The sequence below is a fragment of the Hemitrygon akajei genome, chromosome 26, assembly GCF_048418815.1.
Source record: "Hemitrygon akajei chromosome 26, sHemAka1.3, whole genome shotgun sequence".
Classification (NCBI taxonomy): Eukaryota; Metazoa; Chordata; class Chondrichthyes; order Myliobatiformes; family Dasyatidae; genus Hemitrygon; species Hemitrygon akajei.
Window position 1 is genome coordinate 14318877 of NC_133149.1, and position 22617 is coordinate 14341493.

General features: G+C 43.0%; 1 protein-coding gene across 1 annotated transcript in view; it reads right to left on the reverse strand.

Annotated features, from left to right (window-relative positions):
* Positions 1-22617, reverse strand: part of LOC140716763 (suppressor of tumorigenicity 14 protein-like) — a 108776-nt gene that overhangs the window by 60678 nt on the left and 25481 nt on the right. The window contains exons 2-5 of the mRNA XM_073029597.1: positions 14663-14822; positions 13370-13500; positions 8746-8816; positions 4150-4310 (exon numbers count right to left, since the gene is read on the reverse strand). Of these exons, the coding sequence (XP_072885698.1) occupies positions 4150-4310; positions 8746-8816; positions 13370-13500; positions 14663-14822 (523 nt within the window). The remainder of the gene's footprint in view (positions 1-4149; positions 4311-8745; positions 8817-13369; positions 13501-14662; positions 14823-22617) is intronic.

A 22617-nucleotide genomic window follows, 5' to 3' on the forward strand; every position in this document is an offset into this window, starting at 1 on the left:
TTTTGCAGCTGGAGTCTCCCATGATTAAAACTAGACAGCCTTGGCATAGACATGATGGGCCAGTTTCTCTGACTCAAGAACCCTCACCCACTAGCCTGTCTTAACATTCTCTCCTTTCCAAGATGGTGCTGAGATACACAGTACGTCTTGCAGGCAGCTCACAAAACTTCTAGATATACCTGTACTGAACTACTTGCTGCAATCTGCAGCCTGTAATTTCTGTTTAGGAAATGCATTTTGGAACTGTCTAAAAGAACTAGCGATTTTAAGTTCTCCCAAAAGACTTGGACTTGACTCTCAGGAAAGCAGGTATGGCACTGTTCAGAGGACGAAGGTCAGCGGCCATCACCGGCGCTAGACGAGGAGGAGGAGGGGAGTATTTCAAGCATTAGGTGTAGAACTTCCTCTACCCAGCATCTTGTTAGCAAATGTACAGTCACTGGAGAAGAAGAAAGAGGAAGTAAGGCCAAGAGTGCTGTATCACTGGGAACTGAGGAATTACTGCATTCTGTTTCATGGAAAAATGGCTCACTCCAGATATGGTGGTCAGGTCAGAGGGCTTTCTGATCCACTGGATGGACTGAACTGCTGATTTGGAGAAAGCAAGAAGTGGAAGTCTGTTTCATGATAAACTCTTCATGGTGCTCGGACATAGTGGTTTTGTCTCACTCCTGTTCTACTGACCTGGAACATCTAATGATTAAGTGCCATCCGTTCTACTTCCTGAGAAAGTTCACCTCTGTGATCCTGACTACAGCTTACATACCGTGATGTTAAATAAACAATTTAGTGGGTGCCACAATTAGCAAACAAGAAACAGCCTACTCCGATGCCTTTCAAATCTGTGGCAGGGGTTTCAATCAGGCTTGCTTGAAGAAATCTCTGCACAATTATCATAAACATAGCATTTGTAGCACCAGGGGTCCTAGCAGACTCGACCACAGTTACACAATGATCAGGAATGCTTACCGTTCCATCCTTAGACCACATTTCAGGGAATCTTATCGTCTAGCTGTCCTCCTCCTACTTGCCTACAGGTAGAGGCCAAAGAGCAAGGAACCAGAGGGAAGGAAAACAAGGTGGTGACAAGAGGCAGAGGATTGCTTCAAGTCAGTGGTCTGGGCCATATTCAGGACTCAAGAGAATCTGAATGAACACACCACGGTTATCATGGATTTCGTAACAACACTCCTGGACAAGTGTGTCCCCAAAAATCATTCAGAGTCTTCATCAGCCAATAGCCCTGGATGAATCAAGAGACTCACAATTTTCTGAGGGCTAGATCGGTGGCATTCAGGCCTGCTGACCAAGGAAAATACAAGAAGTCCAGGTACGACGTCTGTAAACCTGTCTCATAAGTGAGCAGCAATTCCAGACCAAACTTACATCACTGAAGGGTGTTCAATAGCTGTGGCAGGGCTTGAATACTATCACTCCTACAAAGCAAAACCAAGCGACATATGTGACAAGTTTTCGCTCCCACATAATCTCAATGCCTTCAAGCGGGTTTCAATTATTCTGGTGCCTAAGAATGGGGTGAGCTGCCTCAATGACTATTGTCCAGTAGCACTTAAAACCACAGCGATGAAGTGCTTTGAGAGGTTGGTGATGAAACATACCGACTCCTGCCTGCGGAGTGACTTGGATCCACTCCAAGTTGCCTACCAGCAAAATAGGTGTCATGAAGATGCCATTTCATTGGCTCTTCATCCAAACCTCAAAAGTGAAGATGCATACATCAGGATGCTCCTCATTAACTACATTCAACACTATCATCCCCTCAAAACTATTCAATATCTCCTTGTGCAAACAGCATCCTCGATTTTTTTCACTTGCAGACCCCAGTCAGTTTGGATTAGCAACAACATCTCCTCCACAATCTCCATCAGCACAGGTGCATCACAGGGCTGTGTGCTTAGTCCCTGCTCTACTCACTTTACACTTATGACTGTGAGGCTAAGCACAGCTCCAGTGCCATATTTAAGTTTGCCATAGACACCACTGTCATAGACCAAATCAAAGGTGATGATGATCAGGACATAGGAGGGAGATTGAAAATCTGTCTGAGTGGAGCCATAACAACAACCTCTCACTCAATGTCAGCAAGATCAAGGAGCTGATTATAGACTTCAGGAAGAGGAAACCAGAGGTCCATGAGCCAGTCCTCATCGGAGGATCGGAGGTGGAGAGGGTCAGTAACTTTAAATTCCTCGGTATTATAGATAATAGACAATAGTTGCAGGAATAGGCCATTCGGCCCTTCTAGCCAGCACTGCCATTCACTGTGATCATGGCTGATCATACACAATCAGTACCCCGTTCCTGCCCTCTCCCCATATCCCTTGACCCCGCTATCTATAAGAGCTCTATCTAACTCTCTCTTGAATGCATCCAGAGACTTGGCCTCCACTGCCTTATGGGGCAGAGCATTCCACATATCCACCACTCTCTGGGTGAAAAAGTTTTTCCGCATCTCTGTTCTAAATGTTATCATTTCAGAAGATCTGTCCTGGAACCTGCACATAAGTGCCATTACAAAGAAGGCACAGCAGTGCCTCTACTTTCTTTAAGGTTTGCAAGGATTTGGTATGTCATCTGAAACTTTGACAAACTTTTATAGATGCTCAGTGGAGAGCATCCTGACTGGTTGTACCATGGCCTCAGGTCCCACACCTCCAGGTTCAGGAATAGTTATTACCCCTCAACTATCAGATTCCTGCACCAGAGTTGGATAACTTTACTCACCCCAACATATATCTGATTCCACAACCTATGGACTCACTTTCAAGATCCATACAACTCGTGTTTGCAATTACTTGTTTGCTTGTTTATTTATTATTTTGGGGATTTTCTTTGTATTTGCACAATTTGTTGTCTTTTGCACACGCTATTTGTCTGTAGTGTTTCATTGTACTTACTGTAAATGCCCTCAAGAAAATGAATCTGAGTAGTATATGGTGACATATATGTCCTTTAATAAAATTTACTTTGAACTTTCCTTGTCCTTCACCTGACTTCATCTGCTCACCACATCCCTGCCCCCCCCAACCCTCCCTCTCACTTTATACTAGCTCCATTTCCTCCACACTCAGACCCTGTGCAGGGTATTGACCTGAAAGCTCTGCTGCCCCTTTACCTCCACAGATGCTGCTCGACCTGCTGAGGTCTTCCTCCAGCCTATTTCATTACTCTGATTCCAGCATCTGCAGTCTCTGGACTCCACATCAAGAGCTTTGCTCACTACTCAATCCACTGGGTGTTGTCACTTTCAGGAAGCTATGGACTTAAACTCCAAATGGCACTCTGTATATCAATATTTCTCAGGTCTCTGCCATTAGTTCAGCATAACATGTGAAGGGCCTTTTCCTGACATCACCAACAGCCCGTCCTGCTCCAACCATGTAGACACCATGGCCAAAAACAAAGCTCAGCAACTCCGCTATTTCCTCAGGAGGCTAAAGGAACGTGGCATGCCTCCGTTGACTCTTACTAATTTTTAATCGATGCACCATCGAGAGCACTCTGTCTGGATGCATAACGGCTAGGTATAACAACTGTTCTGCACATGACTGCAAGAAACTGCAGAGAATTGTGGACACAGCTCAGCACATCACAGGAACCAGCCTCCCCTCCATGAACTCTGCTTATACTTGCTGCCTCAGTAAATCAACCAGCATAATCAGACTCCACCCACCCCACATTCCCACTTTTCCCCTCTCCTATCGGGCAAAACATCTAAAAGCCTGAAAGCATTTACCACTAGCCCCAAGGGCAGCTTCTAACCTACTGTTAAGACTCTTCAATGGACATCTTGTATGATATGATGGACTCTTGGCCTCACAATCTACCTCACTATGATCTTGCACCATATTGTTTACCTGTACTACACTTCCTCTGTATTCTGCATTGTTATTGTTTTACCTGATTTCTACCTCAACCCACAGTGTAATGATTTGATCTATATAAACAAGCTTTTCATTGGTTCTCAGTACATTTGACAATAGTAAACCAGAAACACCTCTGCTGTTCTATTTGATCTATATGTCTGTCTATATGGGAGTTTGACCTCCATACTGCATACATAAATGGATTTGAAGGACAATGAGGCACCCAGCATATTCCATGCACACACAGTCATGCAGTACTCACTTTCGACTACCAGTTCATCAATCCGCAGTGATTTCGAGACACCCAGCTGTGATCTGCCAAATCTTGACCGTGATATTGCTTGTATAGCTTCATCGAGTTCTGCTGCATTCTCTGGTGGGACCCAACATTCAAGCCAGTAATAAGCAATCACGGAGCCTTCACTGCGAGAGGACAAAAGACAGCTCAGACATGCAGCTTGACACATTCTGGACAGGAGGAACGAGATGTGATCTCATTGAAACTACAAACATTGACAGGGCAGGGGGTTACCAAGTCGGAGGAGTCTGGAACTAGGGATCACAGAGAGGACAAACAGGAGCAGGAGTGGATCCATCTGGCCCCCCAAACCTGCCCCGTCATCATGGTTCACCTACACTGGCCTCACCTCACAGGAGCACAAGGGAACAGAAGAGTGGGGGGGGGGGGTTTGGTTTCAACCTCACAAAACACTGGTCCACCCTCAGCTGGAGTACTGATCACTAGTCTACAGGACAGTTATGCAATGGAGACTTCCCCCAGGGTGCTGCCTGGGACAGAGTGTTTCAATTACGAGGAGAAATTATGGTGGTACTGTATATACTCTAAAATTATGAAGGGTATAGATTGGGACGACCAAAAGGAAATTTTCACACCATTTCAGAGGTGAACAGAATTAGAGGACATAATTTAGAGAAAAGTGTGAGAGGTTTACATAAGATTGAGGGGGAACCTTTCTCATCCAGACAGTGATGAGTACCAGGAGCACACTGACTTTACCAACACCACATACAATTGGAACAAAATCCCCCCATTTCAAACTCCTTTTGCAATACACAGCAATATGCTGTTTGTTGCCTTATACATTTGTTGGACCTGCTTGTTAACTTTCAATGATCCATGCAGCAGAATATCAAGACCCACCTGAAATACTGTTCACTTACGGTCTCATTCCATTTAGGTAATAACTCATCCTCTGATTTTTTTTTATTGAATTACACTTCCCCATAGTGAGCTCCACTGGTCACGATTTTGCCCAGTCACTCTATCTATCTCTACTCTGACGTAGGGTCATAATATCATCATCACACCATACCCTTCATTATCTCAAAATAAAATAAGCCATTTAGGACTGAAATGAGCTTACCTCAATGGATGGTGAGTTTAGGGGTGTTCTCTAACCTGGGAGTCTGGAGGGTCAAGTCACTGAGTTTATTTATTCAATGGATTGGATTTCAACAGAGAGAAATCGAGGAGTATGGGGATAATGCAGAACAATGGTGTTGAGCTAGAGGAATGACCATGATCTTGTGGAATGGCAGAATAAACTCAAAGTATCCTAGGGCCTGGTTCTGATGTTCTTAACTCAGAGATCAAAGGAGTGCAGGAAAATGAAGAGGAGCTGGAAAGCTTGATCTATAAAAAAGCTACTTAGCACTCAGTATAATTCACAAGCAGATCTAGCACTCCTATGTAACACTGACCAAGCAGCACAAGTCAACAGATGAACGTTTCAACCTCCATACAGCTACCCACAGCTGAGTTCAATGAGCAACCTTAGGGCAAAAGGAAACCAAGATGGCGTTGGCAATCATTGGCAATGTATTGTGGGCTGCAGGAAATTGTTCCAAAATTTCTCTTAAATATACCTCTTTTGAATTACTTTCACTGCAATCTGCAGCATGCAACTTTGCTCCAAGCAATGGACTTTTAAATCAACTCAATGATGTTCCTATCTGAAGAAACTGGACCAGTCAGACATGGCACCTTTAAGATTCATCGCCATGGCCAAAACCAAGGTGAGGGGGGGGGGGGGGGTGACTCCAAGCCAGGCTGAAATGGAGAGGGATGAGGCCTCCTCTACCTAGTATCCTGTTGATAAATGTGCAGTCACTGGAGAACAAGATTGGGGACCTGAAGGCAAGATTGCTGTATTGAAGAGAACTGAGTCTGTTCCATTATATGCTCTTTTGAAACAGGGCTTTCTTCAGGCATGTCGGACTCAACAGTTAAACCAGAAGGATTCTTGATTCACAGAATGGACCAACTGTTGATTCAGGAAAGGCAAAAGGAGGAGGCATGTATTTTATGATAAACTCTCATTGGTGCTCTGACATGGTGGTTTTGTCAAACTTGTGCTCCTCCGATCTTGAAAACCTAACAATCAAATGAGGTCTGTTCTGTTTACCAAGTAAGTTCTCCTCCATAATCCTGACTGCAGCTTACATACCACCAACAGCCGACTATAATCATCTAGAGATCCGAATGAATGCACCATGGTTGTAACAGACTTTATTAAAATAGCTGTAGATGAGTGCGTCCTCACTAAATCATTCAGAGTCTTCGTCAATTAGAAGCCCTGGATGAACCATGAGATCAGAAATCTTCTGAGAGCGAGATCAGAGGCTTTCAAGTCTGGTGACCAAAAAAAGTTACAGGAGGACCAGGTACAATCTCTGAAAAGCCATTTCACAGGTAAAGTGGAAATTCCAGACCAAACTTGAATCGATGAGGGATTCTCAACAGCTGTAACAGGGCTTGAATGCTACCACCTCAAATAAAGTTAAACCAAGCAACATGGCAGACAGCAGGGCTTCACTTCCAGATGAGTTAAATGCCTTCTATGCTTGTTTTAACCATCAAAACATGGGGGAACCATCAAAACCTCCCACATCCCCAATGATCTATGATTTCAGTCCTGATTTCAGGAGGGTGAACCCATGAAAAGCATCTGTACCAGACAGGGTACCTGGCCACCCTCTAAACACCTGTGCTGATCAGCTGGGTGGAGTGTTCACAGAGACCTTTATACTCTCATTTCAGCAGTGTGGAGTACCCACTTGCATCAGGCAGGCTTCAATTACACCGGTGCCCAAGAAGAGTGGGGTGACCTGCCTCAATGACCATCATCCAGTAGGACTTGATTCCACAGCGAGGAAGTATTTTAAGAGGTTGGTGATGAAACAGACCAACCTTTGCCTGAGAAGTGATTTAGATCCACTCCAATTTGCCAACCGGAGCAACTGGTCCACAGCAGATGTCATCACATTGGCTCTTCACTCAAACCTGGAACATCTGGGCAGCAAAGGCACAGATATCAGGATGTTCTTTATAAACTACAGTATTGATGATCATCAACACCATCAGCTCCTCAAAACTAGTCAATAAGCTCCAAGACCTACGCCTCAATACCTCCTTGTACTGTTGATCCTCGATTTCCCCACTTGTAGACCCCAGTCAGTTCAGATTGGCAACAACATCTCCTCCATAATCTCCATCAGTACAGGTGCACCACAAGGCTGTGTGTTTAGCCCCCCGCTCTACTCATTTTACACCTATGACTGTGTGGCTAAGCACAGCTCCAATGCCATATTCAAGTTTGCTGATGACACCACTGTCGTAGGTCAATTCAAAGGTAAGTGTTAAATAAGCATATAGGGTTAGGGTTTGAAAATCTGGCTGATGGTATCATAACAAATTGATGTCAGCAAGACCAAGGAACTGATTGTAGACTTCAGGAGAGGAAAACCAGAGGTCCCTGAGCCAGTCCTCATCGGAGCTAAAGAGGGCTAGCGAATTTAAATTCCTCAGTGTTACTATTTCAGAGGACCTGTCCTGGACCCAGCACATAAGTGCATTACAAAGAAATCACGGCAGCGCCTCTACTTCCTTACAAGTTTGTGGAGATTTTGCATGTCATCTAAAACTTTGACAAACTTCTATAGATATGTAGTGGAGAGTGTATTGACTGGCTGCATCACTATCTAGTAAGAAAACACCAATGCCCTTGAATGTGGATATTGCCCAGTCCATCGCAGGTAAAGCCCTCCCCATCATTGAGCACATCTATACGGAGCGCTATCGTAGAAGGGCAGCGTCCATCAGAGATCCTCACCACCCAGGCCATGCTCTCTTCTCACTGCTGCCATCAGGTAGAAGGTACAGGAGCCTCAGGACTGTTACTACCCCTCAACCATCAGGCTCTTGAACTGAGAGGATAACTTCACTCAAATTCACTCACCCCATCATTGAAATGTTCCCACAACCAATGGACTCATTTTCAAGGACTCTTCATTTCATGTTCTCGATATTTATTGCTATTTATTTATATTTGCATTTGCACAGTTTGTTGTCTTGGACACTCTGGTTGGACATCCTAGTTGGGTGGTCTTTCATTGATCCTGTTATAGTTACTATTCTATAGATTTGTTGAGTATGCCCACAAGAAAATGAATATCAGGGCTGTATATGGTGACATATATGCATTTTCAGAATAAAATCTACTTTGAACTTTAGAATACATGAGCAGGTTGACAGTTGTGGGCACTGTGTTGGAATCTCACAGGAAGACAGCTGTGGCTGTTTACGCATGAAGAACCATGATTGTGTAACCATTCGAATCACATATCATGGGACAGGCACCGACCACCCTCCCCGTGTCAGACACCATCAACACCATGGAACTGACATTCAGTAACAATGTCTATCAGTCACTGCAGGAGCATCAGCAAGGATGAACAGGACCTGTGAAATCTGCAATCACAAAACTGTGATCCCTGGAGTTCCCAAAACAAAGCCCGACCCCAGCCAAGCAGTGGGCAGTGTACATCAGAGACCTACCTGAATGCAGTAACGGTAGAACGCACATAATATGGAGCCACTTTATCCATCTCCATGTAAGTATTCTCCAGCTGTCAAATTAAAGAGGAAAACATCATATTTAATAACAGCTTTATATCTTTTCACTACAAATGAAACCATTTTTAACCTAGCCCACTGTACAGTCCTTGTCTGTCACCCCAAAATTGGCTTGCAGACTTGTACACTACATCCCGGGTGTGCTATCACCAGGCCCTGTACTGTCCGTTCCCTTACCCCATGGATGCTTTTGCCCTCAGCACCCAGGCTGCACACACTAGGCATGGCTAGATGCTTTCAGTACTCTGCAGTTTGGTGGGCTGGGGATGGAGGGGAAGGAGAGTAGGCAATAGGGGAAATTATAAAAGCTTCAAAGAAAGGACAAGACATGGTGCAATGTAGTAACATGCAAAACAAAGTGTACAGGCCATTTGTATCAATTTAGATGAAGAAATGCAAAAATAAATAATACATATAAAAGTGCTCCATTGTGTTCTGACAGCCCCTACAGACCCATGGCCATGAGATGACCTAGGCTTGGGACTGAACATTCACAAGTGTTTGACCTTCCTTGGAGAACGAGGTGGGGCAGCAGTTAGGTCCCCAGATTGAATTACAACCTCAGGTGGTGTCTGTGTGGAGTTTGCATGTTCTCCCCATGACCACAGGGGTTTCCTTCTACATCCCAAAGGCACGTGGGTTAATAGATTAATTGTTCCCAGCATGCAGGTGAGCAGTCGAATCTGGGGGGAGTTGATGGGAATGTGGGGAGAACAGGTAACTCTGAGAGCTGGCACAGGCTCAATGGGTGAATGCCTCTTACATCACAAGAAAATATAACACTAAATATAAAATACAATTGGATTTGTGAGAAATTACTTTGGTTCAGAGAAAAAAAAAGGATCCATGCAGGCAGTAGTCAAATCAACTGAGGAAAGACTCCCCAACAAGGTAATCCCCACGGAGAGTTCAGGGCATGCATCGTTGGCCCTGCAGGTAACCAGGGTACAAGCTATTTCACGTCGGGTCATGGATAAAGGGTGTAATTAGTAACTATACAGTGAAGCATCTTTGGAGAACAAGGGATCACAGATTTCAGAGAATGGATCAACTGAACAGACCTTTGAGCTCACTCTGCCAATCAATCCTATTGCATCTGATCCTTCCCCAAAACCATTTCCCACTTTCTCCATAATCCTTGATGTCTTTTGCATACAGAAATTTACCATATTCCTAAATAAGTTCAGCAACTTGTCCTATACAACCTCTGTGGTAGGGACCGCCACCGAGTTACCACCACTACGAAGTTTCTCCTGAGATTCTGACCGCTAATCCTCTACTCACCTCCCATTCCCCCGCACAGAAGAAACATCCACCCAGCTTTTAAAGCATGAGAATTTTGAAATGACATTGAATAGTGCACAGTATAGCTTAATCCCATCTGTGTGCACGTGATCCGTATCTCTCCATTTCCTGCCTGTTCTCATGCCTGTCTAAATGCCGCTTAATCATCACGGTTGTCTGCTTCCACCAGGACCCCAGGCAATCTGTTCCATGCATCTACTCTCCTCTGTGAAAAAACTTTAAACTTTCCCCCTCTCACTTTAAACCTATGCTCTCTAATATTTGACATTTCCACCATGGGGAAAAGACTAACTACCTTATCTATGCCTCTCTTTTTTTTTTATATAAATCTCTACCAGGTCTCCCCTCAGCCTCTGGAACTTGTAGTTAATATTCTCCAATACAGGCAGCATCCTGATGAACCTCCTCTGCAGCTTCTCCAAAGCCTCCACACTCTCCCTTTATTCTGGTGACCAGAGCAACACATAACACACTAAATGAAGCCTAACCAAACCAAAGTTTTGAGTGCAGCACTAGTCAATGCTACTTCTCCTCATAAGACTGTTGTATCATTCAAAGAATCAGCACTCCTTTCCCTGTCTTATAGAGTGGAGGTTCACTAAAAGATGCCTGGAATAGAACATTTCATAGTCAGAGGACTCTCTTGGCCCGAAACATCAACTGCATAGATACTGCCTGACCTGCCAAGTTCCTCCAGCATTTTTGTGTGTTACCTCTAATCTTTAGTTCACCTTCCCTGGGAAGAAGACTTCATGAGGTCACCCTTCCTATACCCTCATGATTTCATACACATCAGTAAGGCTACCCTCAATCCAAGGCACAAAATCCTAGTCTGCCCAATTTCTCTCTCTAACTCAGGCCCTCAAGTTCTGGCAGCATTCTTGCACAATTTCTCTGCACCCTTTCCAGTTTAATGATGCATTTCCTAGAACAGAGCGATCAAAGCTGTACACAGAACTGCAGGCCAGCATGCCAAAAGCTTTCTTCTCCACTTTGTCTACCTGTGACATGGCGGGTAAAAATCCTGCTTCAGTACTACACAACCCTACCACCTACAGGTTTGCATTCATTAACCAGCGTATGAGAACCACCCCCCCCCCCCAATCCCTTTGTATTCCAGCATTTACCTGTCATTGCGCAAATTATATTTGAGTTTTCTGCTTTGCCTACATGCATCATCTAATGCATGCTTCACCAACACTTGCCCACTCACTCACCTTGTCTAACTTGACCTGAAGCCTTTGTCATCCTGCTCACATCCTCTGTTCTACCTCCCAGTGGGGCATCTCATTTCTTCTCACCTTACTTCCCAGTACCCCTTCTTTCTCAAGTAACAACGTAGGGGAGTTAACTTTATGCTCAGGTGTGAGTCGGAGAGTCAGAGTAATACAACACTGATCCAGGCCCTTCGGCCCAACAAGCCTCTGCTGATCAAGTCTAGCTGGTCCCTATTTCCCTCACTCGGCTTACATTAACCAATTAACATCCCAGTATATCTTTGGGACATGGGAGGAAATCAGAGCTCCTGAGAAAAGCCTCAAAGCCCAAGATGCTGGAAATTTGAAACTGATTGAATGTCTTCAAATTGAACCTGATTCCGTCTTTCTTTCTCATCCTCCAAAAATATTGCCTGCTCTACTTAATGGTTCCAGATTTTTGTACATTTATTCTGACTGTTTTCCGTCCATCAACCAGCTTTCTATCTCAGTACATTACTCGCAGACCTACGTGCTTCAGTTTTGTGCATTAACTGCTTATCCCAATCCATCACATGCATTGGCTCTGCTTTGTCTATTCTATCAGTTACATCACCAAATCCTCCAGTAATTTTGTTAAACGTGATTCCCATGTCATGACCCCTTGTTGATTTTGTTTCATCCCGCTGATATATCTTCTAAATTTCCTGAATTATAAATTACATCCTGAGAAACACTAGCATTTGCCCCATCACTGATCTCATAATAACTAGTGTGGTTTTCTTTCCACAGCGTATTTAAGTAGTGGGGTGACATTTGCCATGCTCCAAACTACAGGTCTGGTCCACAATCTGTAGAATATAGGAAAACAACACTCAAACATCTACTGCTTCCATGGCTACTACTTTCAGTACTCTGAGATGTAGATTATTTGGCACTGAGAAGTTATCAGCTCAGTCACATTCACTTCTGCAACATTATTTATACAAGTACCAATATCATCAAATTTCTTCTTTAATAAGACACATTTCCCCAGCTTTTCTGGGCAATTATTTGGGAAAGACACATTTAGGTTCTTAAATTTAAAATAAAGGGAATATAGGTATGAAGTAAGAATTGGCTTATATAGATTTCAAATTGAAATCAAAAAGGTATCACAGAATAGTTATAGAAGGAAGCTATTCAGCCCATCATGTCCATACCAGCTCTATGAAGCATTATCTTGACTGATCCCCATAGCTTCTTTCCACCTCCCCCTTGAAGTCCTCCCTACTTCTCCTAAATACAGTAACCCCAGACCCTAAAACAGTCACTTTTGGGTCATCCCATATGAAATTTCTCTCTATTTACTTTGTCGTTCAAAATTTAATACCCATCTTTCATATTTCCACACAAGCTACTCTTTCCAAGGAGAATAATCCCAGTTTATGATCCAAGTTAGAGAGAGATCAGAACAAATGGTTGAAGACTTGCCTTGGAAGTATCTAAGAGAACAGCAGATATTTAAAAGAATACTCCCCCCCCCCCCCAATAAAGATACATACCATTAAGAAGTACGACTCTTTGGAAAAGTGGTTTTGTAGCCGATTCAAGAGATTGCAGTTGATATTAGTTTAAAAGAGGGATATAATGTTGCCAAGAATGTGGGCATGAGAACGGAGGGTATTTTAGAAAACAAAGATAACTAAAATGTTAGTATGAGATCAGAAACAAGAGAAAATCTGCAGATGCTGGAAATCCGAGCAACACACACACATACAATGCTGGAGGAACTTGGCAATCCAGGCAACATCTCTTCTTTTCCATAGATGCTGCCTGGCCTGCTGAGTTCCTCCAGCATTTTGAGTATGTATATTGGTATGGGAGATTGTAGAAGAGGTCTGTATAGACGGTTCCAAAGTAACCAGCGCCTTAGAAGCTAAAACAGGATCTTAGTAACGGAAATACAATCCATACCTGTCCTCAGACCACATACAGAGTGCTTTAACTATGTAGTTTATCTGCATCATGCCTGCCCCGTGGCACTTGTTCAATGAAAAACTCACCGTTTCCTCAACTGTAGCAGCAAGTTGCTTAAATGCCTCAGACTCTGAATCCTCCAGTTCTTCTGTGAATTGCTTGTTAGCAATTGTAAGGTAACCGTTGTACATTTTCTTGATTCGATTATCTGGCCGAACTAGTGGAGGTCAAAAGGTAAAGTTAGCAAATAAGAACAATTTTCATTCCAAGATCTCCGCCGTGCTTCTATTACCAGTTTCATACTAACAATATTAGCAAAGCCAACCATTGCATTCATTAATCTGGATATTTTAGGGTAACATAATTGGTAGAAATGTACATAATTCACAACCACCGATATGGAGTTGGGGTTTCACTTTAAGAGGCTGATCTGATGTGATGACATAATTGTGTAAAAGGTTTTTAGCACACTTTTGTTGTGTAGGTTTTGGAGTTCAATAAAATGAGTTACGGGTTCTGTTAACATAAAATGCCTCACTTTGTCTTATTTGCGGAAACCTACAATATAAACTACTGTCCAGCTCTGAATGTTTAATTCCCTCTGGAACATTCTGCAGTCCGATATGAGATTGTAAGCCCAATGTGCTACAGGTATTCAGTCCAGTGTGTAAGCACACTGCACTCCAGATGTTTAACATCCACTGCTGGGTCAACAAAGGACACTGGCTGAAGACCCAGGAGTGATGCAAGAAGCTACAAACTGATCAGCAAAATGTTACGTTGTGCAATGTACAACCTTAATGTAGGGCAGATAAGAGATTTGATTGTAGTTTTTAAACATTTAACTAGGTAAACATTTGAAGGAGTAAGAAAATTCTAGAGTTATGGGGAAGGAGCAGCTCGATGAGAGAATTGCTCTCCAAAGAGGCAGCCACATCCTTCATGAGCTGTACGGTCTTTGGTGATGTAACAGCATGCTGTGCTGTGTGTATTTCTCCATTAGAAGGGAATTTATTCTGATCTGTAGCACATTTGATAGTGCAATGTATATTTAGCCGAGTGTAAATAGTGGGTACATTGAATATTTATCGCTTTTACAAGTATTGCATGATGAATTTTATAAGCACTCTGTGTTCTAGGTATTTAGCCCTGGAGATAAATGAATTTTGCTCAGGACATTTAGCATTCATGAATTTCACTGGTATAACATTAATTCAGCTGTACAACAAAGGCATCACTGAGTAGACAGCTTCTACTCTCATGTGCAATATTCACTCAAGTTGAGCATGATGTTCTCCTATTGGTAGGTCCTTAGGTGGCTATAGAGTACAGATCCAGGATCCATGTATTCTGGGGTAGTGTGGACAAAATATACTTACAATGAAAATGCCAAACAAGGAGTCCAATCATCAGGGCCAATAGGGCAACCCCAATAATCACTCCCACAAGTAGCATTCTCTCCTTTGGGCTGCGTTTCTCCAACTTTTTCTGGTTACTTGCTGGAAGGAACTCCATTTCTTCAGGAATGCCATTGATTTCCTGCAGAAATCCAGAACATGCTGTTAAAAGCAAACAAACCCACCCTAGAGCAACCCAGCATTTTTACAGTTTTCAGTAACTTTCCAAAATGCAGTTGTTGGCAACATTGCATAATATGGGATTAAAGAGGCAGACAAAGTGTGAGAAAGGAATGAAAACATGTCAAAATTAACAAACTGGCAGAACATACAACTGGAAATTTTATGTTATGTCAGGTAGATCTTTCTGAGAAGAATATGAAGATCATGTAAATCTGAGACAACTGAGAATATTCTCAAACACGTTGAGGTGTTAAAAAGGCCTTATGAGCCTTAGAAAACTCTGGCTGACTTATATAACCATATAACATATAACAATCACAGCACGGAAACAGGCCATTCCAGCCCTCCTAGTCCGTGCCGAACTCTTAATCTCACCTAGTCCCACCTACCCGCACTCAGCCCATAACCCTCCACTCCTTTCCTGTCCATATACCTATCCAATTTTACCTTAAATGACACAACTGAACTGGCCTCTACTACTTCTACAGGAAGCTCATTCCACACAGCTATCACTCTCTGAGTAAAGAAATACCCCTTCGTGTTTCCCTTAAACTTTTGCCCCCTAACTCTCAAATCATGTCCTCTCGTTTGAATCTCCCCTACTCTCAATGGAAACAGCCTATTCATGTCAACTCTATCTATCCCTCTCAAAATTTTAAATACCTCGATCAAATCCCCCCTCAACCTTCTACACTCCAATGAATAGAGACCTAACTTGTACAACCTTTCTCTGTAACTTAAGTGCTGAAACCCAGGTAACATCCTAGTAAATCGTCTCTGCACTCTCTCTAATTTATTGATATCTTTCCTATAATTCGGTGACCAGAACTGTACACAATATTCCAAACTTGGCCTTACCAATGCCTTGTACAATTTTAACATTACAATGCCTTGTACAATTTTAACATTACTTCCTGGTAAAATAACTAAAAGTAGAAATTATGCAAACTTTGGAGAGAATGATGCAAAGAACATTACTATCAAGTCAGAGGAACAGCCCTGATTCAGTCAGGAGTGCAGAGTTGCAACATGGGCAAAAACAAGTTGTCCCAGACAGAGTTAAATGATGCCACAACTAATGGATCCAATCGAAGCTTGCAGCCCCACCAAATCCATCCATGAAAGACAGTGGACAATTAAACATTGAACATCCCAATGCTCTGCAATGGTGCCACCATGGTCAAAGACAAAGCTGAAGCACATGCAACATGTATAGGCAGAAGTGCCGAGATCCTCCAAATATTTTCAATGACATAGAAGCCAGTTTTGAGCCAGTTTGACTCACTCCACCATGGTATCACAGACTAAGAACATTGGATGCTGAAAAAGCTGTTGATCAGACAATATCATAGCCAGACTAAGAACCAGCTATTCCAGCACTGTTGCAACAAGTCAAATAGATTATGATGTAGAAAATTGCTCACATATATCCTATCTGAAAAACGTATGATAAACCTAATCTGGCTAATCCCAACCCAGTCAGACTCTTGTTGGTCCACAGCTGAGTGATGCCAAGCACTATCAAGGGCAGTTACTCACCATTCACCTACTGACTGGCATCCAGTTTGAGTCTGAGCAGGTCCACCCTTCTTCAGGCCTTGTCAAATACTAGAGGGTGTAGATTTCAGGTGAGAGGAGCTAAGTCTAAAGGAGATTTGTGAGCAAGTTCCTGAGAGTGAATGATGCCCAGGACATGCTGCAAGAGGAGATGGAGGAAGCAGAAACAACAGCTACATACAAGAGGCAGGCACATGAACAAACAAGAAATCGAGGAATTTGGACCACGTGCCGGTAGATGTTTAAACTGGTATCATAGCTGGCATAGACACTGAAGGCCAAAAGGCCTGTTCCTGTGTTCTACATTATCTACTTCCACCACCAAACAGTATGATCCCGATTCTAACCACTCTCCAGGTGAACATAAAACAATACAGCACAGGATCAGGTCCTTAAACCCACAATGTCTTCGCTGAACACAATGGTAAATTCAACTAGTACTCTTTTGCCTGCACATAATTCATACCTCTCCAGATTCATGTTTGCAACAGAATCTTAAACTATCATATCTTACTCCAATACTCCCCCCACCCCAGTAGCACGTTCCAGGCTCTGTGTAAAACATTTGCCTCACACATCTCATTTGACGTTCCCTCCCTCTCACCTTAAATGCATGCCCTAGTATTTAACATTCCTACCGTGGTAAAAAAATGATTCTGACAGTCTACCTATGCCTCTCATCATTTTATAAACTTCCATCAGGTCTCCCCTCAGCCTCTGCTGCTCCAGAGAAAGTAACCCAAGTTTGTCCAACTTTCCCTTCTAGCACAGACCCTGTAATCCAGACAGCATCCTGCATCTTCTCTGAACTTCACACCCTTCTGTTATGAAGCAACCAGAATTGCACAGCTAACCAAAATTTTATTACCCTTCCTGGCTCTTAGATGCAGTGCCCCAGTCAATGAAATCAAATATGTCATATATCTTCTTAACTACCCTATCGACTAGGTGAGCTATGGACTCAGAGCCAAGATCCCTCTGTAAGTCACATTTATCCACATTTGCCTTTGAATTACTGAAGCATTAAAAGCTATGGAGAAAACACCCATTGAAATTCCTCAGGATCCAATATATCTCAAGCATATCACCTTTCATTTTAAAAATTCTTGTGTGGATACAAGTCCGGTCCATCCAATTTTTCCCAATAAGACAAGATGCCAGTGCCACACATTAGTCCAGAAAAGCTCTGAACTGCTTCCAACACAATTACTACCGTCCTTAAATAAGGAATCCAACACTGTTCAAGGACCTACGCATGGGTCCCTCAGAGCAAACTCCATCCACGTCTACATTTGCATTCAACTCCCAATGTAATAGGCAACAACATTTTCTTGGAAATCTTAATTGCTTAGTGTCCCAGAAAGAAGTCTTTTGGGAATTATGTACTTGGACATCCAGATCCTTCTGTATCACAGACTCTATGATCTCTCACCATTTCAATAAATTGTAGTTTCTCCCCCTGCAAAAATATTTACATTTTCCCACATTATATCTATAACATCAATACCTATTTACTTAACCTAACTCTAGCCTTTTGTTCTCTCTATTTATTTAGAGGTCCAGTGCAGAACAGGCCCTTCCAACCCAATGAGCCACACCTCCCAGCAAACCACCTATTTATAATGACCAATAACCTACGTCTTTGGACTGTGGGAGGAAACTGAAGCACCCCGAGGACACCTACACATTCACCTACAAACTCCTTACAGACAGCGCTAAATTTGAACTCTGCACCCTGAGGTGTAATGTCACGTTTACCGCTATGCTACTGTGGCGGCCCTTACATCATCCTAATCATTTTTATCATTTACAAGTGCAGAAGAAAATTAAGAGGAAATTAAGAGGAAAAAGAGGAAAAACTTTGAATTAAGTTTTGTTGTCAAGCTTGAAGAGCTAAGTATTGCTCAAGATTCGGGTCATGAGGGTGACAGGATAAGATACAGCCGCTGCCTTGTTTGTGTGCGCCAACAAGATCTAGCAATAAATCATGCCAGTGATGAGGTATTGTTAACCTTTGTCCGAGATTGTCTAGCTAATAGAGGAACTGACTGTAGGTGTGCAATTCCAATTTTGTGTATTGCGCGGGAATATTTGCAGACTTGCTTGTACCTAACAAGCGCTTCTTGAAATCATTGACCAAGTATGTTTGGCTGTTGGCCATTTCCCAAAATTTACTGCATAAATTTAAATGCAACCTGACATTGATGGAGTCGTTAGGACAATGGCTCCCTGTGATCACATATTAAAGGTTAACATTATGCAGAGGTCAGTGTCTTTATCTCTGCTTCCTAACAGAGTAAAGTTTCTCATAGTAAACTGGCGACAAAATTCTTTTACAGTAAAATACGATAAATCAGGGTAAATTCTTCGACAAGGAGTTACATTTGTCATTTTCCAATTTAGTGGAACCCATTACAAGATCAGGACAACCCTACTGTATTAAAGCCAACACACAAGTTATCGCACCAGGGAAAATTAAGACTAGATGAAGGCCATCAAGAACAGGAGACTTACAGCCCAAGGCTGCAACAATTTGTTCTGTACCAGGCTGGGATTGTGACCTGTCACAAAGTTCTCACATTAACTCCTTCCTGAGCTATCGTGCCACCAATTAACACATTAGGTCTACAGCACATACTATCTCGTTGGCCCTCCAATCTGATCCGGACTGCCTGGACAACCAGAATATCAGGATGTTCATTGACTACAACCTGCTGCTCAACACCATTACCTCATCAAAATTTATCATCAAGTTCTAAGAACTGGGCCTCTGTACCTCCCTTGCAATTAGATTCTTGACCTTCTCGTCAGGAAATCACAATCAGTGTGGATAAGTAACATCATTTGCTATTCACTGACCATCAACACAGACACACCTCAGGGCTGTGTGCTTAGTCCCCATGCTCTGCTTTTACTATACCTATGGCTATGTAGCCAAGCATAACTCCAATGCCACCAATGATTTCATTGTTGGCAGATCATGGATGGTGATGAGAAGGTATACAGAAAGGACAAAGATCGGGAGGGTTCAATACTGGACCTCCTCTTTGGGTATGAGGCAGGGCAGGTAAATGAAGTTTTAGCCAGGGAGCACTTTGGCACTAATGACCATAATTCTATGACAGAAAGGATAGGACAGGTCTGCAGGTTAGGATCCTAAATTGGAGCAGGTCTAATTTAGTAGAGGTGAGCCTGTTTGAGGGAAAGAAGTAAGAGCAAGTGGAAGCCTTTTACAAGTGTGGCATTAAGAGTCCAGGAGCAGCATGCTTCTGCTAGGGTGAAGAGTAAATCTGACAAGTTTAGGGAACTATTCATATTATCAGTGAAGAGGAGCCTCAGTGCATTAAGATGGATAAATTCCCCAGGACCTGACTGAATGCATCCTCTGCCTTTGTGGGAAACCAGAGAAGAAATTGTGGCATCCCTTGCCAAGATATTTGCATCATTGTTAGCCACTAGTGAAGTGGGAGATGGCTAACGTCATTCAATTTTTAAGAAGGGTAGCAAAGATAAGCAGGCGATTGCAGTCCAGTCAGCCTGACATCAGCGGTGGCAAGTGAGGGACATGATCAACCAGCGTATCAACAGACAAAGTCTGATTAGGAAGCGTTGACATGGCTTTGTGTGTGGAATGTCATGCTTGAAAAATATTTCAGTTTTTTTGAAGAAGTAACCAAAAAGGTAGATGAGGATAGGCAGTGGATGTTAGCCATAGAGTCAAAAAGTCAGAACACTACAGCACAGAAACAGGTCCTTCAGTCCATCTAGTCTGTGCTGAACTATTATGCTCCCTAGTCCCATCGACCTGCACATAGACCATAGCCCTCCCATCCATGTACCTATCTAAATTTCTCTTAAATGCTGAAATTGAACCCACTTCCGTTGGTAGCTTCTTTCACACTTTCAACACCCTCTGAGTGATAAAGTTCTTGCTCAAGTTCCCCTTGAACATTTTACCTTTCATGCTTAACCATGATATCTCATTCTAGTCTCACCAACCTTAGTGGAAAATACCTATCTATACCCACTATCAACCATATTGGTGACAAATGGTAGTGTGGTAGTGTAGTGGGCAGTGCTTGTTGCTCTCACTTTCAGCTTCCACCCCTGGATAGCAGTCTCACGGAAAGGAGAGCTGAATGTGCAAGTCTCTCCCTGCCAGTACATAGCCTCTCCCGTGTAGTGCCTCCTTGCTGGTGACACACGGTAACTGAACTCCTTTCGGACTCAGGCTGAACTACAGAGGATGGGGAGGAGGCCTGGCCTCTGCACACATAGCACACAGGCCCACTGGTGTGTGGACACGCCCTGGTACTCATGAACCAGATCCCCAGCTATGGGTAAATAGACCCACTGCCTTGTGGGCAGCATCAGGAGAGACAAAGTCTTCAGGAGTAAACCCAGACAGCAGATCCAGAGTGAAGCCCCTAAGGCGGCTGGATGTCATTGAACATCCTTCCATCAGCTCCTGCAGCCAATCTGGTGCCAAATGCATTGCTTCAGAAGCTTTTCTTTGGACTACACTGGTGAGGCTGAGGGGGATCTTCACAGCTGGGTATCTCAGGGTCTCCATACTTTCTGCCCACGCTTGTGATGATGATCAGCACCCATTGTCCTTCGAGCCAGACAGATGCCAAACACCCATAATCGCATTTCCCCTCATTCTCCCATGTCTGAGGGAATAAAGCCCTAATATATTCAACTTTTCCCTACAACTCAAGTCAATTGTAATTTTTTCTTGGTGCTCTTTCAATCTTATTTACATCTTTCCTGTAGGTAGGTGACCAGAACTGTACACAATACTTCAAATTAGGCTTCACTGTCTTACACAACTTCAACATAACATCCTAACTCCTGTACTCGATATTTTGATTTCTCAAGGCTAATGTGTCAAAAGCTTTCTTTACAACCCTATCTACCTGTGATGCCACTTTCAATGAATTATGGACCTGTATTCCCAGATCCCTCTGTTCTACCACACTCCTCAGTACCCTACCACTCACTGTGCAAATCCTATTGTGGTTTGTCCTCCCAGAGTACAATATCTCACCTTGTCTGCAGTAAATTCCATCTGCCATTCCTCCACTATTTTTTCAGTTGGTCCAGATCCCACTGCAAGCTTTGATAGTCTCCCTAGCTGTCCATTATACCCCCAATATGGCGACATTCAAAAATTTGCTGATCCAGTTTACATTATCATCCAGATCATTGATATAGATGACAAGCAACAATGGACCCAGCACTGATCCCTGTGGCATTCCACTAGTTACAGGCCTCCAGTCAGAGAGGCAACCATCTACTACCACTCTCTGGTTTCTCCCACAAAACCCATGTCTAATCCAGTTTACTACCTCATCTTGAATGCCGAGCGACTGAACCTTCTTGACCAACCTCCCATGTGGGACTTTGTCAAAGGCCTTGCTAAATTCCATGTCAACATCATCCAATGCCTTTCCTTCAACTTTCCTGGTAACTTCATAAATCTCTGTAAGATTAGTTAGATAAGACCTACCATGCACAAAGCCATGTTGACAATCCCAAATCAGACCATGTCTATTCAAATATTTACATACTTAGTCCCTTAGAATACTTTCCAATAGCTTACCCACTACCTGATGACTGACTCAGCAGCCTATAAACTCCTGGCTTACTCTAAGAGCCTTTCTTAAACAATGGAACAACATTAGCTATCCTCTAACCCTCTGGGTTTTAAATATCTCTGCTAGGGCCCCTGCAATTTCTGGGGAAACACCTCATCAGTCCTTGACCCTAATTTGCCTCACTTCTATAGACTCCGTCTCCATCTCCTAAATAAATACAGATGCCAAAAAAAAATACATTTAAGATCTCCCACATCTCTTTTGGCTCTATACGTAGATGACCACACTGATCTTCAAAAGGACCAATTTTGTCCCTTGCTATCCTTTTGCTCTTAATATATCTATAGAAACTTTTGGGATTCTCCTTCGCCTAGTCTGCCAGAGCAACCTCATGCCTTCTTTTAGCCCTCCTGATTTCCTTCTTTAAGTGTTCGCGTGAATTTCTTATACTCAAGTACCTCATTTGTTCCTGCCTGCATTTTCCTGCTATGCACCTAATTCTTTGTCTTTACCAGGGCCTCAATATCTCCTGAAAACCAAGGTTCCGTAAACCTGTCATCCTTGTTTTTTTTTATTCTGACAGGAACATACAAACTC